Source organism: Balaenoptera musculus, chromosome 19 (assembly GCF_009873245.2).
Source record: "Balaenoptera musculus isolate JJ_BM4_2016_0621 chromosome 19, mBalMus1.pri.v3, whole genome shotgun sequence".
Classification (NCBI taxonomy): Eukaryota; Metazoa; Chordata; class Mammalia; order Artiodactyla; family Balaenopteridae; genus Balaenoptera; species Balaenoptera musculus.
The window spans coordinates 47,009,225-47,025,871 of NC_045803.1; the positions used below are offsets into that span (position 1 = coordinate 47,009,225).

Here is a 16,647-nt window from a genome sequence, read left to right on the forward strand (position 1 = left end):
CGCGCACCGCGATTAAGAGTGGCCCCCGCTTGCCACAACTAGAGAAAGCCCTCACAGAGAAACGAAGACCCAACACAGCCATAAATAAAATAAATTAATTTTTTTAAAAAATTCTTAAAAAATAAATAAATAAAAATTTTAAAAATATATTAACTAAAAACATTTTCAAGTTAAAAAAACACTAACAGGGCTTCCCTGGTGGTGCAGTGGCTAAGAATCTGCCTGCTAATGCAGTGGACAAGGGTTCAAGCCCCGCTCTGGGAAGCTCCCACATGCCGTGAAGAAACTAAGCCGGTGCACCACAACTACTGAGCCTGCGCTCTAGAGCCCATGAGCCACAACTACTGAGCCCACGTGCTGCATCTACTGAAGCCTGCGTGCTCTAGAGCCTGTGCTCAGCAACAAGAGAAGCCACCGCAATGAGAAGCCCGTGCACCGCAACGAAGAGTAGCCCCCCCCTCACCGCAACTAGAGAAAGCCTGCGTGCAGCAACGAAGACCCAATGCAACCAAAAATAAATAAATTAAAATAAAATAAAATAAAGTAAAAAAAAAATAGTATGAAGGATCCAAGGGCCAAGAATAAATAAGGCAAAGAACAACTTGGTATAGGGAGTAAGGGAAGCAGTTAACCTATTGGATATTGCCCTATTTTAGCGCTAAAGTAATTAAAACACTGTTATATGTGCAGAGCTAGACACATGCAACAGACTAGAAAAGCTCAAAAACAAACACATATATATTGAAACTATATGGGAACATGACATTATCCAATTGGTGAGGAAAGGATGTCATATTTCAGGGGTTGGCAAAGTTCTGTTACGGGCTAGACAGTAATATATTAAGCTTTGAAGCCCATAGAGTCAGTCTCTGTCACAACTCCTCAACTCTGACATTGTAGCACAAAAACAGCCAGACAACAAGTAAACAAATGGATGTGCCTGTGTTCCAACAGAATTTTATTTACAAAAACAGATGGTGAGTCAGATTTCGCCCATGAGCCATGGTTTTGCAAACAGCAACGGAACAATGAAAAAGTTTTAGTAAAAGCTATTTATCACATCATACACAAACTAAGTTTCAGGCGAACTAAAGTTCTAATGTGAAAAAAATAATGCTTGACAATATAAATTATATTCAGGACACGTTATTTTTTCACAATAAAAAATATTTTAATATAAAACATCCAAAAAATTAAGCCACATAAATTATTTTAACTCCCTGTTGACCAAGAATTTTATATGTATAACTGATTCACTTTGCTGTACACCTGAAACTAAATCAACTATACTCCAATAAAAAAATTTTTTAATTGAATATCAAATTGAACTCTGAAATAAAAAAGAATTTTCCTACTTTTTATGTTAACTCAAAAAGATACAAAATCTTATCAACTGTCTTCTTGTATGCCTGTGTGCCCATACCCTCATCTGTGAATGACCTTCCTATAACTTTAGAAAGCATTTCAGTATCTTCTCTAAAATTCTTAACTCAGTGCTCATTTTGAAGCTATGCTACTAATGTATCTGAGTAGGATCCTATGGGGCCTTCCCAGCACAGATTCTCCCCTCCCCCATGTCCTCCACCTGCCTCTTGTTTGTAGAAAAGCTTTAGCCTCCTAGGCCTTCCCCAAGTCCCAAAGAACAAAATTTAATCAGAAGTGAGAAAATACAGAAACAAAGGAAAACAATCAAGCAAGATCAAATAATAGTTCAGCCATAAAACAAAGTCAAGGACCTTTAGTTCCTCCTTAAGGGCTATAGATAATGTTCTGAGCCATATCCTTCCGCTCTTTTGCAGTTACTGAAACCCACACCAGGTGGAAGAAGTTAACTGCATGCTGACCCAGACCAGCTGGAACCAGAAGATTTAACGATATCGACTCCCAATTACCTCACCAACAACCAATTAGAAGAATGTCCATGAGCTGATCATACACCTGGCAACCCTCTCTTCTCATCCAGTCTTTAAAAACCTTTCCCTGAAAGCCATCAGCGAATTTGGGCCTTTTGAGCATTACCTACCTTGACTGCTTGTTTGGTGCCTGCAATAAATGCTGCACTTTCCTTCACCACAACCCAGTGTCAGTAGATTGGCTTTACTGTGCACGGTGGAGCAAATCCAAGTTTGGTTTGGCAACACCAATACAACTGCTTCAGCCTTCTCAATCCCCACTTCCTTGAGAACTACAAGTCTTAAAACAACTCAAATTAAATGACGGCCATTTTTTAGAAGTAAAACACTTAGCTGCTTTGGCTCTTTAACTACTTCTACTTTTAAAAAAAAATAGAAATAAACCTCTAGAACTGGACTGAGGTCCTTCGGATATCCATACTTCAAAGGGGACTTTAAAACTCCCTGAAATTGGTATAAAATTTCTATGCGTCATATTCTATAAAAAACTCCAAGGTTTTCTTGGTTCTTCACGGGGACTATGACACACACACACACACACACCCAAGTTAAGAACCTCCGTTTCCAGAGGCTGGACATCCAGAATATGAAGTTGAATTATCAAACTGGAAAGAAAGTAGATTTTCATAGTAACACAGGGGATGTAGGAAAAGATGTCCATTTACACTGTAAAACTCCTTAAATGGTTCTGACCTCAATTTGAAATTCAGTACGTGGGGGCTGGGTGGGGGGGAGTCAGATCATAATAAACACAGAAATTAACGAAAAGAAGTCTTTTCTACCAGTGGTTGTTTTTATGTTTTGGATCAAGCCTCAAAGTTTGTACTCCAACAAACCTATTGGCTTTGTTCTGTTTTATGGTCTAGACAGTATTCATAACGCCAATACGAAATGTATGTCTCAACAGGGTCCGACCAAGAACAAAATAATCCTTTTTTCGATATGAATCCATCCTCATTCAGAGTCAACAACTGGGACAAGAGCTTACCTTTCTGTAGCACTTTATACCGCGCTTCAAGTTGCTCAGGAGTCTTTTCCACACTGTCAAGGGCAGGTAGAAAGTTTCTGACAGTGCTGGTGATGCAGAGCCGGATATAATTACGAAAGAGGTCGGGGGGAGTCAAGTACGCTTGGGGGAGGTGTAAGCACGACAGGGTCGGAGGGTTGCTACTGGGGAGGGAAGGAACTGAGAGACACCTTTCGGGAAAGAAGACGAAAAGGGAGCGTCAGGAGGAGCCTCCCTCCAGGGGCGACAGAAGAGGGGCGGGCGCTTTGTCTCTGAGACGCGAGGAAAACGACGTGAGAGAAGAACCTAGAGGCTGCGAGGAAGCGAACAGAGGGGCTGCCTCAGGGAGGGAAGCAGCCCGGCTGAAGCCCCCCATCTCGAGGCGGCTTGTTTGACTCAGCGTCCCTGCACCTCGGCCGCCCTTATCGTCCCTCTCCCCTCAGGGTCACTCACCACCAAGTTTGTTGGCTCCAGCAAGACGCCCAGCTCCATTCCTCACCTCACGAACTCCCGGCGCCACAAATTCAAATACGAGTTCCAGAGCCCCGCAGCCCGGAACCTCTCCCAGAGTGAAGGACGGATGGACCAATCGAATCCCGGCTGGCTACAAATATACAAGGCGGTGGGCGGGGCGAAGGGATGGGGTGGGACCAAACAGCGTTACCACGACGACGGCTTCGGGTGGGCGGGCTGTGGTGACTTAATGGCCAGAGGGCGAGACTCGGCGGGAAAAGCGGTTTTGTTAGGTGGTCCAGGTGGTTTGGGGCTGAGGCTGTCTCCTCAAGAGTAACCGCGGGCCTGTGCTACGGTCACGCCACCTGCCTCCGTTTCCTTTAGCCTTCTCTCTCACCAAACGATTTTCCTGTCCAGTTATAAAGTGCAAGCTGTTTCCCCAAGGTAAGCGTGTAGTACCACCACCCCTTGTTGGGTAAGGGGTAACGGAAACTTGAGTCCACTTTGTCACCCGGGGAGCGGGTACTAAAAACAGAAAAAGGTGAAAATTTGGATTTCTAAACATTTAGTAATTTCTTACTGTGTGAATTTTTACTGTATCGTGCACATTTAGTAGTCTTTAAATATTGGGTGCAACTTGAGTTACAATTAAATTTACCATTCTAGTTCTTTCTGACCCCCAAATTCCATCTGACCGGTTAACGAACAAAGACCTGAATTTTTTAATTTTCTGTAACAGTCTCAAAGATTCTCTACCTTAAGTTCTTAATCTCCCCGAAATCTGAAGGCGGATGGTAAAATGGGCAGGTGCTTTGAGTCCAAACCGTTAGAAGAATCAAACTAATTCAGCTGAGGCTCCTCCTTTCTTAGATCATCACTTGAATCTAAAATAATTGAAACCAGATGCCGAACATGGTTCAATGTGTATCTCATTCAATGCTGATGTCACAGAAGTCTCATTTATGAAAGAAAGTAAACATTGTTGAAATGATGGGGGAGAAATAAGGCTTTCTACAGACAAGTAGTTCTTAGGAAAAAAAAAAACCTTACAGCTTTGAAACACATCTTGTAACAAACCACAAAGTTGTTGTTAAATTCTTGTCTCCAAAATCTAAAAGAAAACTTCAGCAGAACTTACCAGCTTATCAAGAAGAATTTCTTCCTCTAGACTTAAGGCAGAGAAGCATTTATGAAAGCTTAGATCTATATGTGTTTAGATACCTACCAACCCTTTTCTTAAAATTCCATCTTCAAAACCCCCTGCTAATGAACCAGCCAGCTGCATCCTCATCTGGAGAGTCAACTGGGGAAAGAGTCCCTTCCAAACTCTCTCAGTTTGTTGACAAAATTCATTTCCTTGAAGCCATTTGAGGTCCCATTTTCTTGGCAACTGACAAAAGGGGACCATTTTTAGCAACTGGAGACCATTCTCAGGTCCTTACCAAATGACCTGTCATAAACAGTTCACTGTTGTTACTGTTGACTTCTCAAGGTCAGCAGGAGAATCTCCCTCCCACTTAAAATCTCTTCTAATGGCTTTTAAGTCCACACATGATTAGGTCAGACCCACTCAGAATAACCTCCCTGTTTAGTAATTCACAGTCAGATGATTAGGTACCTCAATTACATCTGCAAAATCTCTGCTATATAACATAATACTTGTTAGAATGACAGTCCATCATATTTACAAGACTCAATCACAATTGAAGGGAGGGGTTTGCACAGGGCATATACCCAAAAGGGAGGGACTCTTAGGGGTCATCTCAGAATTCTACCCGCCTATAGCTCCTCACTTGTGTCCCATAGATTCTGATCTGTGGATTGAAAATAACACTCCATTTTCAAAACTGTTATAAGCTTTAAGTGAGTGCTTTTCACTCAGAAAAAAGTACCACCAGTGTTATGTTCACATTGTTAAAAAAAAGAAACAACAAGCCCAAACTGAGTCACTTGTGCTAAACCCACGTCAGCAAATCAAGACTTCATAGCTAACCTAATTGTAGTTTCAGCTTCTCCCAGGAATGTGACTTTTAACTAATTAATCTGGAATTACCTGATCAGCTCTGGTGAGGTAATCTGCATGATAAACAACCCCCTTCTCCCAAGGATGGTGACATACCTGAACCTATCTAGTTCCTTCCCAGCCCCCTCCCCTTTCTGCCTATAAAAGTCTTTGAAGCTCTTTGAAGCTCCTGTCTGCTAGATGGGATGCTGCCAGAGTCATAAATTGTTGAATAAAGCCAATTAGATCCTCAAATTTACTCAGCTGAATTTTGTTTTTTAACAATATGAATCCTCATTGGGTTCCACTGTGATATAGCCTTGTCCTAAGTCCCTGTCCAATGCGGAAGCTTATGATAAGGAACTCTGATGCATCTCCCTGTTACTGTATCTTTAGCCACACTGAATCAATAAAGTGCTTTTAAAATTTTTATCACGTAGCTTCAATTTCTGTTCCAGGATTTAGTGTGACACTTCAAAGCACTTGGAGGGGCTGCTTTCTAGTGGATCCATCTGGAGACCTGCAAGCAACACATTTGGGGCTTCTGCTGTCTGTAACCCAGCCCTCCAAGCTATCAGAGCATGATAACACATCCTGAGTCCCAAATGGTGGGGTGACAACCACTGTTGGTACCTGAGATTTTAGGTGGTAGTATAAGCAGGTAGAGTAGGGGGTCCCTGAAGAAAGAGTAACAGGCAAGGCTTTCTTGACATAATAGAAGCGGCCTAAGCTGTTTTGTGACCTAAATCTGGCCACAATGCCTGCCCTGGAACAGGTCTCAGTAATCATTGATATTAAGGGAAGTAAGGGAATGCAAGAACAAAGGAAAAGCAGTCAAGAAAAACAGTTCAACTATAAAACAGAGTCCTAGTTCCTCCTCAAGGGATGTACATAACAATCTGATACGGTTTTTGAGTACTGCAAGAACTAAGGTCCCCACCTAGGAGGAGGATGGAATGATGACGTTGACCCTCGTGACTTCAATCAACTAAAGCTTGGACTCTGTCGACTGTGGCCCGAATTCTATGCTGAATTCTCCACTGCTCAAGCCCCTTCATGAATACCCATGTACCTTTAGCTTAAAACTTCCCCAAATTTGCTGTTGGGGGAGACACTGCTTTGGCAGAGATCACTGGTGTTCTACTTACTTGTTGCAAGAAATAATAAATGCTTCCTTCTCCCTAACTTCGGCTTGGTTGTGACTTTTGGCTCAATACCCACCAAGAGGTGAACCCACTTTTGGGGTCACAATAGACAGATTATTCTGTTTTTAATTGCAATTTATTTATGTGTTTTAGAAATATATATATATCACTATTCAAACCCATGATTATAGGGCATAAGCAAGGCTAAAGTAGGAATTTTAAATTTTTTTAAGTTCGTTGATTAGAGAAAATATTTTTTAAATAATAGTACAGGTGGCTAGGATATGGCAAAAATCAAGATGGTGTTACTCTAATTTGGGAATCATTGGCATATGAGAAACTGGCTGGTGACTAAGCAGTGGATTCAGTAGATATAGAATAAATTATGCTAACCGAGTCAGGCTCCAAGAGCCCCTTCGTTCTCAGGAACGTGTACAGAAGCCCACCATGTTCCAAGCCTACCACGTGCAGGCAGTGGAGTGCATGGTATTCAAGCCTACTAAGCAGGCCTCAAACCAAACCCATACCGTGGGGGTCTACAAGCAGGAGTGTGATGGGAGAAGGTGGAGCCTTGTGGGGGCGTGGCTAATCCACCTGCGGATGCGTGCGGGGGCGTGGCTGGAGAGGGGCGGGTTCTAGCGGCGGAAGGCGGAAGTCGGTGCAGAGTCACCTGATCTGAGTAACATGGCCGCTGCCCCTTGATCCCGGCAGGTGCTGCCCGGGAGCGGGTCTCGTGAGCTGTTTGGCGGCCAGGGGCAGGTGTACGGAGACTGGGTCCAGGCCCGGGTTCCGAGGCGGCGCGCGGCGGCGGAGCGAGACAGGCGGCCCGGGGCGGCGTGGTCCATGAGCCGGCGCCGGAGGCAGCGCGGAGCCGCAGACTCCCCTAGCCCCGGCGCGGCCCGGGCTGCCGCGGGCTGAGGAGTCGCGGGGCTCCGAGGATCGCCCCGAGCTGCCACCATGAACCCCGAGAAGGATTTCGCGCCGCTCACGCCCAACATCGTGCGCGCCCTCAATGACAAGCTCTACGAAAAGCGGAAGGTGGCAGCACTAGAGATCGAGAAGTAAGAGCCGCGGGCACCCGGGATGGTCGTGGAGAGCGGAGCCGGGACTCAGTCCTGGCTCTGCAGGGGTCCCGCTCCTCCGGGCAGCTCCTCACGCCTTTGCAGCCAGTGTTGCTACTCCAGGTTTCAGGCCCTTAGGGCCGTGCTTAAGAGCAGGAGATTGGCAGTCCCAGCTTTGCTTCTGACTGTGTGACATGGGCCAAATTATTTAACCTCCTGGTACCCCAAAGGGGCTGCCGTGAGAACGAAGGGACGAAATGTATGCGTGGTGCTTTGCACAGTGCCTGGCACATGGTGCCTGGCACATGGTCCGTCCTCAGTGTGGTCTCCATGCAAACGAGCAAATCAGAGAGTGACCTCTGATGGGAGGGAGGTGGGAAGCATGAGAATTTGCTAACGATGTTGACCTGCCTCATTTCCTACCCAGCTTCTGAGAAGTGAAAGGGACAGTAAGTTGACCAAGTGGAGAAATCAGCCAAAACCTCAAGGCTCAGAGGGCTGTTTATCTCTGTCATATCACGCTTCTCTGCAAGTGAAAGAAGGAATTATTTGTTCTTGTTTTTGCAGTCTTATTACACGTACAGTAGTACCCTCTTATCTGTGGGGGATATGTCCCCAGACACGCAGTGGATGCCTGAAACCTTGGATGATACGAAGCTCTATATATACTATGTTTTTTCCCATACATACGTTTGTATGGTAAAGTTTAAGCACAGTAAGAGAATATCCTAATGACCGGCATCACCAGCATTGCACTTTAGGGCCATTATTAAGTAAAATAAGGGCTATTTGAACATAAGCACTGCGATACCGACAGCCGATCTGATAACCCAGAAGCTACTAAGTGTGTGGGTATCATATACAGCATAGATATGCTGGAGGAAGGGATGACTAATGTCCTGGTGGGATAGCACAGGATTTCATCTCACCACTCTGAACTGCATACAGTTTAAAACTTAGAAATTGTTTATTTCTGGAATTTTCCATTGAATATTTTCTGACCTGCTGTTGACCATTGGTAACTGAAACTGGATAACGGGGTACCACTGTATTTGTAACCATGATCTGACATTTTGCTTTTTTTTTTTTTTTTAATTACAAAACAAGGTGTTTAACTGCAAACATTAAGGTTTTTCTGCTGTTATTTTACATTTGTATTTTTTTTTCCAGTCAAATCGTTGTGATAAAGTCTGGTGGGTGGGTAATTTCAAAAGAATAGAAAGAGGCAGGCTGTGAAAGAATGCCAGTCTGGGCGTCAGGAAATATAGATTGTAGTTTTGCCCTGTCTAATAGGGTAGCCACTGGCCATGGGTGGCTATTTACGTTTAAATTATTAAAGATAAAATAAAAATTTTATCCAGTTCCTCAGTCACACTGCCCATATCTGACATGTTCAACAGCCACATGTGGCTGTCAGCTGCCATAATGGACAGTGCAGATTTTAGAACATTTCCATCACTGCAGAACGCTTTGTACAGCTCTAGTCTGTTGTGTGACACTCATTCTTTGACCTCCAGCAAATTCCTTAACTCAGGGTTTCTTAACCTCAGCACTACTGATATTTTTGGACAGATAATTCTTGGTTGTGGTGGACTGTCCTGTGCATTATAGGGTTTTTAGCAGCATCCCTGATCTTTACCCACTAGACACCAGTAGCTTTCTGTCACTTGTACAACCAAAAATGTCTCCAGACACTGCCTAATGTCCCTTAGGGAACAGACAGTCACCCCGGTTGAGAAACACTGCCTTAACTGCTTTGGGTTTTAGTTTCCTCCTCAGCTAAAGGGTTTGGATTTTACTAAAAAGGACCCTCCCATTCAGCTCTGACATCCAGTATGTCCAGAACCACCTAGCTGCTTCTCTCATCAAGCACCACTTTCTTTTTTTTTTTTTTTTGGCTGCACCTTGTGGCTTGCAGGATCTTAGTTCCCCGACCAGTGTCCTGTTTGTCCTTCCTCAGAGTATGTGTTTCACAACTTGCTCAGGGACAGAGGGACTTATTTGTGCTTCACCTGGGAGCTTCGTAGTGTCTCTGTTTATAAAGACACTGATCCTATTGGATCAGGGCCACACCTTTATGACCTCATTTAACCTTAATTACTTCCCTTATAGGCTCTATCTCCAAATACTCCCACTAGGGTCGTATGAACCAGGGGCGGGGGGGGGGGGGACACAATTCAGTCCATAACGTTGATCATTTTAAAAAGTGATCACGTGTAAAACGCTGTCTGCCTTATTTGGGGGGAGGAGGATTTGGCCCTTGTACATCCCTCATCTCATTATTTTGCGCAGCTGCCCTATGAGCTAGGTAGTGTTACCCCATTTCACAGATGAGGAAACAGAGGCTCCTTGAGGGTAAGTAATCATCCCAAGGTTTCACAGCTAGAACCTGGATTGAAAACCCAGGTTCATCTGTCTCAAAAGGCTTCCCCATTACAATGAATGGTTTTCCCTTCCAAAAGGGAGACATATACTTAATAAAATGTCATACTTGAACACCCCCATGGTAGTTTTAACTGCCACTTTCTGTTTTCTGGAACCCATCTATCTGCTCGGGTGGCAGAACCAGTACTGCATGGGGTGCTGGAGTGAGGGATTAAAATTCCTAATAAGAAGAGGGTGTTTTATCTTGATGACAGGCCTCTCAGACACTAAAGACGCAGAGGCGGATGCTTGGCTCGACTGAAGGACCCCAGACTCTAGACTGTCAAGACCGGGCTGTGTTAGGTGACCAGGATCTGACGGCTGACTGTGTGAGCCTGCTGTGCACAGTCCTGGAGAGCCTTCACCCCACAGCCTGGCTCCAGCACGCCCGCACAGCTTCTCAGGGATAAGGCCCCGAGGCTAAGATTCTAGAATGGCTGTGGCGGGCTTTGCGGGCCTGGGTGTCAGGGGTTATAGTCCCTGATGAGTCCCGAGGACGGGGTTGGTGACACCCCAGGCCCTGCTCTCCGGGAGAGTCTAGCGTGGGGGAGAGACGCCAGCAGGCACTCTGATAAGTGCGGTGGGTGCTCCCTCACTGCGGTGCCGGGGCCCTCACTGCCGGCTGGGAGAGATGATGCCCTTCGTGGTGACCAGGGATGGGCTCACTGGCAAGTCTCTGGTGTTCCTGAACTTTGAGTTCCCAAAGCCAGCAAATGGAGGTGCCCAGGCGCTGCGCCCTGAGAACACCGAAGCCGAAGGAGGGGCTCCAGGATCAGAGCTCCTGAGGGATGAGTCCCTGCCTGCTGGGGAAGGCAGGGTGGGGAGGGTGGCATGGGGAGCAGGGATCCCTGGGGCTCTGTGATCAGATCAGGGTTGAACTTATGAGTTTGACCTAGCTCTTTGGAGCCTGCCACCTCTTTAGGGAGACACTTTTATTACCAAGTGACTGCAGGCAGATTTTGGAGTGTGGGTCAGAATTCCACCCAGCAGATTGCTTCATCCAGGGGTCACAGACTGGCAGCCAGGGGCCGTGTCCTGCCGGCAGACCTGTTTGGTTTGGCCTGGATTGCAGGGTATTTTAAATCAAGAAATTTCACAGTGAAGTTCAGGTTTCTGGCTTCTATTAAAGAATGGGAAGATGTGGCTCTGTGCGGCCCACATTCCCATGTAGCAGTAGGGGACCCAGGGGCCCACGCTCTTCCCCCAGCCAGGACATGGGCTCCCCAGTTTGCTTCCTGTGTTGGCAAGTTCACTACAGCCTGTCTTAACTCCCTTGGCCTTCTCACTTGTGTCTCCTTCTTGGCTCCTGTAAGCATTTGAGTTTGTGACCTTGGGTTTAACGTCTGTGTGCCTCAGTTAACTCATCTTCAGAAAAAAATTGCACATAGAAAACATTATGCTAAGTGAAAGAAGCCAGTCACAAAAGGCCAGGTATTGTATCATTTCATTTGTGTGGATTCATAGGCAAATCCACAGAGACAGTGTAGATCAGTGGTTGCCTAGGGCTTGGGGGAGGGGGCTTGGGGGAAATGGGGAGTGACTACTAATGAGTACAGGTTTTCTTCTGGGGATGACTAAAAAAAGTGTAAAATTGATTGTGGTGACACTTGCACAGCTTTGTGAATATACTAAAATTCACTGAATTAATTGTACATGTTTAAAGAGTGAATTTATGGCATGTGAATAATATCTCAATTTTAAAAAATAAGAGTGCCTGTAGGTTGTGTTACAGTGTGAGGGAAGCACTTATTCAGTGGTCTATTGTCACCTGAGATCCAAACATGCCTCTTGCTGTCTCCTTTACAGTTTTTCCACTGATTATACGCAGTGGATGCTCAGTATATTTTGCTACTTAACTAACTCTTGGGCCTTTTCAGAAGCTCTTGGGCCTTTCCTCAGAGGCAGATGTTCCGCTTTTCCTGTTCAGTTATTGGAGAGTAGTGAGCAAGTGGAAACCAGGTTACTTAAATGCTCAGCAAAGCAGATGGAGGAGACGTTTACCTGCCAGATTCTCTTTGGGAAATCGCTGCCTGAATATGTTGCCTGATTACAGCGTGTTACATAGAGAACTGGGATGGTTCATTGGACTTGTCAGGAAAAAAATGGCAGCCCGAAGTCCAGGCTGAAATTTTTACAGCACAGGAATAAACACAACTCTGGATTATCTTTCTGTCCTTCTTGGAGCAAGGAGCAAAGCAGGTTCTCAGTCAGCAGTTAATGAATGAGTATGATCTTGTTTGGTGTGTATAACATCACAGTTTGATTCTGATTTTGCACTAATACTGTTACATGAGCATATGCAGTGCAAAACACATTATGTGCATTATTTTTTTTAATTCTCTAAAAATAGTACAAAGCCACAGCAAAGACTGTCTCCTCTGAAGACATAGGAATGTGCGTGCAATGGCTGAAACCTCTGCCACCTCCTGGCCGGGCCATTTGGACATCAACAAATGAAATGAGATAGGGCTAAATGAAATAATGCATGTAAAGTGCCTGGCACCCAGTAGGCATCCAACAGGTGGGAGCTTTGATGTTTGAAGAGGGGGTAATGTAACATGTTAGATTTCAGACCTGGTGTCAGAAAAATCTGGGTTTGATTTCTGCACCTACCATCCATAAGTTGTGTGACCTTATATGTTTCGTAACATCTCTGAGCCTCAGTTCCCCCCATCTGTAAAATGGGTATTATAGTACCTAGCTCCGTGGCTTATTTTAAGGTTTAAATGAGAGAACGTGTGTAAAGCATCCACCACATTACCTAGCATGTAGTAAGTGCTCAGCAAGTGGTTACTTCTTTCCTGCCTTAATGGTAGAAAACCAGCCCTAGACCTTCATTTCAACATCTCAAGTATGTACCTCATCTGTACACCCGTGTGTGGCGGAGGAATGCTTCAGAGATGTCTAACACTAGACAGTGGGGAAAATGCATGGAGAAAGCTGCACTTCAGTTGGGGCCTGAGTTCTGCACGAGGGAAGTACCCTCTGTAATTGGGTGTGTGCACTTTGCAGCTGACGTGCTTTAAGAAGATGGGCGGGAGGAACTGGTGTACAGTTGAGGGGGCCTGGGCTTTGTAGGTGCCAAGGTTCAGATCCTCTGTGACCTCAAGAAAGGGACTTGGTTTCCCTGAGGCTCTGTTTCAAATCTAAATGGTGAGATGATAATAACTACAGAAGGAGGTTGCTGTGAGGAATAACCAACCCCTGGAATACTTAGAGTGTGTTCTTGGCAAGTGGTCAGCTCCCCAGTCCTCGTGCAGCCTGTGGTGGTCCCCAAGCTGCGTTACAGAGGCCGAGGGGCCCAGTGCGGGGCTGTGGTTTGGTTGCTGAGACGAGGTCCCAGGTTCTCCTTGGGTGAAAGACACATCCTGGCCTGTCTGTGGCTTCTTCTCAATCAGGGACAAGGTAGTGAGTGTGGCACTTTGTGAAGCTGAGAGCAGTGTCGAGAGCTTGGAGTTGGCCAGCACTGGGCATTGTGCCTCCTTGGGAATGGGTGTTCCTGCCACCCTGCGACACCTCTGACTAGTTGAGAATGGAGGCTCTGAGCAATCTCTAGAGGATACTTCGTCAGCCAGAGTTCTTAGAGGAACGAAGCAGAGATCTCTTCTCTGGGACATAGAACAGCGATGCATGTGACCCTAATGTCAGCAAAGGTCACTGGTATTTGTGATCATAAGTTTGTGGGCCAAATATTAACTTCAGAACTAGTTGAGATCCCCCAGCTGTGGCTCAAAATGTGGAGATGAAAGAGGAAACGGGGTGTTCTTTTGAAGAGACACTAGCCTGGAACTGGGGGCGCCCGGATTTCAAACTTCACTTCCTCTGCTTCCCTTTGTAGTTGCTTTTTCTCTCTGCCTGTGCCCTGTGGAGAGACCAGGTCCTGCTGACGGGGGCTATTTGGGGCACCCCCAAGGGGTTGGTTCACCCCGAGGCAAACGCATGTCAAGTCACATCCTGGCATCGGCATCTGTCCGCAGCCACGGCCCTGGGGACCTGGTCCTTCTCAGTGTGCGTTTTGAGATCCTGGTGATGGTGTGCTTTGTTCCTCCTAACTTGGATTGTAAACTAGGGGTTAGGCCCGTCCCAGTACAGTTCTGATTTACCCAACAGGTTAGGTGTAGATGAGCAGGCCACCCCTTGTCACCAGTACGGCAGCGTGGGGCTTTGCCTGTGTTTCCCTACAGCTTGCCCTGCGGGCCCGCCCACCTGCACAGATGGGTCCCTGGGCAGATGCTTACTGATTCCTCACTTACTGTGTGGGGAGCTCTAGATGCAGGGAGAGGGCTGGCGCTCAAGAGGCAGAGGATCATGGCACCAGTCTGTCCTCAGGGACGCTGGCAAGGAGCTGTGGAGCTAGAAACGTGAAACACGTGAGAAAGAACCCGTGGCATTCGATGGTGCAGTGCTGGCACAGACTGCGGGGTCGCCGAGTCCTTCAGCGTCCAGAGGAGGAGTGGTTCTTCCTGGGATGGCCAGGAAAAGCAGGGGGTTGGATTTGAACTGGACTTTGAAGGCTGGCTAGGATGTGGAAGGGAGCGGGAGCTTCCCCACAGAGTGGAATGGACAGGAGGTGTCCAAGGAGTAGCATAGCAGGGCCCAGTAAGAAGCCCTTACTGGAGAGGAAGGTTGTGCTGGGCGGCTGAGCAGTGAGACTGGAGAGGTCAGCCGGCCCTGCCTTGATCACCCTGACTGTCAGGCAGAGAGCGTGGGCTTGGTTCGTGGGACAGGTCTTCCTGCTGTGGCCCCAGGGGTGACCCACAGGGCCAGGCCCAGTGCTCTAAGAACGGATGGTTTTGGTGAGAACATGTTCTCAGGGTTTCCCCTCCACAGGGAACCACTGTTTGTCATTGTCTCGCTCTCCTGGACACTGATAATATTCTTCCTCCAAGTGCAGATAGAGACTTGGGGTTCCAGGCCCTCGGGAACTGAATGGGCCATTGTATTGTAGTGGCCTGGGGTGCCCTGAGTTGCGTCCTGGTAAGATTCGGGGTTGGGGGGCCTTGCAGCTGGTGTAGAGCGAACGGGAATGTCGGGGGGTGCTGAACACAGTTATTCCCCTTGCCCATCTCCTCCCCCTTCAGGAGACCCTGTTACACTTGCCCGCTGTCACCCGACCTTAGTGCCTCATTCCTCATGCTCTCCCACCATTTGGTCTCTGTCAGCCTTTGCAGTCTTCAGAGTTCCCTAAACGCTGTTCAAATCCCTACCACCCACCGCTGCAGATCACTCGTACCTTCCGTGGCTGCTCACGGCCACCAGAAGCAAAGGCCACTTCCTTTGCCAAGCACGTGAGTGGGCGCAGCCTCTCTGGCCCTGTCACCCACGTCTCCTCCACCTGTGTCCTTTGTGCTGCCAAACCAAGTGCCTCTCTCCTTCCTCTGAGCCTTTGTTCATGCTGTTCCCTCTGTCTGGGCCTCCTCACCCTGAATGAACACCAACTGATCCTTCAGAGCCCCTTTCAAAAGCTGACCCTCATGAAGCCACACCCAACTCCCTCCCCACCAAAGCTGCCGGTTGGGCTCTTTCTCACCTGCCCCCTCCTCACCTTGCACTGTCCTCACCAGAGTTTTTTTCTGTTTTGCACGAAAGTCCTTGAGGCCTCTCTTGTTTCCCCTCCACGGGATTCTGGCAGAGAGCCCCTCAGGGGCAGGGAATGTGTCCCCTTTGCCGTCTCTCAAGTGGGGAGGAGGGCCCTTTCCGGTGGCTCAGGGACCGTTTGTGACCTAAAACAAGGAGACAGGCGAGGAGGTGGTTGAGGCTGGGCTGTGCTGCTGGCAGGGCTGGGTCTCCTTTGCTGCCCTGCTGGAGCCTCATGAATGTCGTTACTCCCACTCTCAGGGCTGCTCTAACACGGACGGAGCAGAAACACACACGGCCTGGCTTCCCCAGAGGCAGCGCGGTCAGAGTCCCCGGGCAGCCTGTCTGGGCAGGAGGGGAGGCACAGCTGCTTGCAGCGGCTTCGGTGATCCCCACGTCCTGGACTCCGCAAGAACAAGGGGACACAAGATCTAGATCTCTGTGGAATTTAGGAAACAGGCGTGGAAAACTCAAGCTAGAAAAAAGCCATTCTAGGTTTTTCAGACTGTATCCCCAATGCTGTGGGCAGTGTGAAATGTCAAACCCAGTCTCTTAGGATGATTAAAAAAAAAAGTTTGCTGCTGCTGCTGCATTGGCCGGGAATCGAACCCGGGCCTCCCGCGTGGCAGGCGAGAATTCTACCACTGAACCACCAGTGCTCCAGCTGTGAGCAGCTGTGTGAGCACCCCCCTTTAACCCCAGTCCCCCGTCCCCTTGTCTGTACGCTGATTCACAGAATAGAAGGCCACATCAGCATAGCTGCAAGGGCAGAAGCTTAGGCTCCAGAGCAGGAGAGAAGGCAGGAGGTTGTGTGTGTGTGTGTGTGTGTGTGTGAAGTTGATTTGCCTTCAGACGTCAGGACAGAAAGTAGAGCTCAAGTCGTTCCTTCTCAGTAGCAAAAAGCCCACTGAGACTCGGGGGACTTCCTCCTCTCTGAAGTGTGGGTCCTCCCATCCCGCGTTCACGTGGTGTGTTGAGCTGTTTTACAGCTCACAGGCTTCAGCACAGCTTCCTGCTGGAGACTGGCCAAGGCTGAGGGGGTGCAGCAGGAGTCCCCTTGCGGGGT

At 47.4% G+C, this 16,647-nt stretch overlaps 1 protein-coding gene and 1 non-coding gene across 6 annotated transcripts in view; one reads left to right on the forward strand and one right to left on the reverse strand.

Annotated features, from left to right (window-relative positions):
• Window positions 1-7,194: 7,194 nt before the first annotated feature.
• VAC14 (VAC14 component of PIKFYVE complex) overlaps window positions 7,195-16,647 on the forward strand; it is a 98,144-nt gene continuing 88,691 nt past the window's right edge. For 4 of the 5 annotated variants that reach the window (XM_036834329.1, XM_036834328.1, XM_036834332.1 and 1 more), the window contains exon 1: window positions 7,195-7,580. In XM_036834329.1, the coding sequence (XP_036690224.1) occupies window positions 7,477-7,580 (104 nt within the window). In that variant the 5' untranslated portion in view covers window positions 7,195-7,476. The remainder of the gene's footprint in view (window positions 7,581-16,647) is intronic. The other variant, XM_036834327.1, reaches the window with a different exon arrangement.
• TRNAG-GCC lies at window positions 16,170-16,240 on the reverse strand. Its single transcript has one exon. It is a non-coding gene; the product is annotated as a tRNA-Gly (tRNA).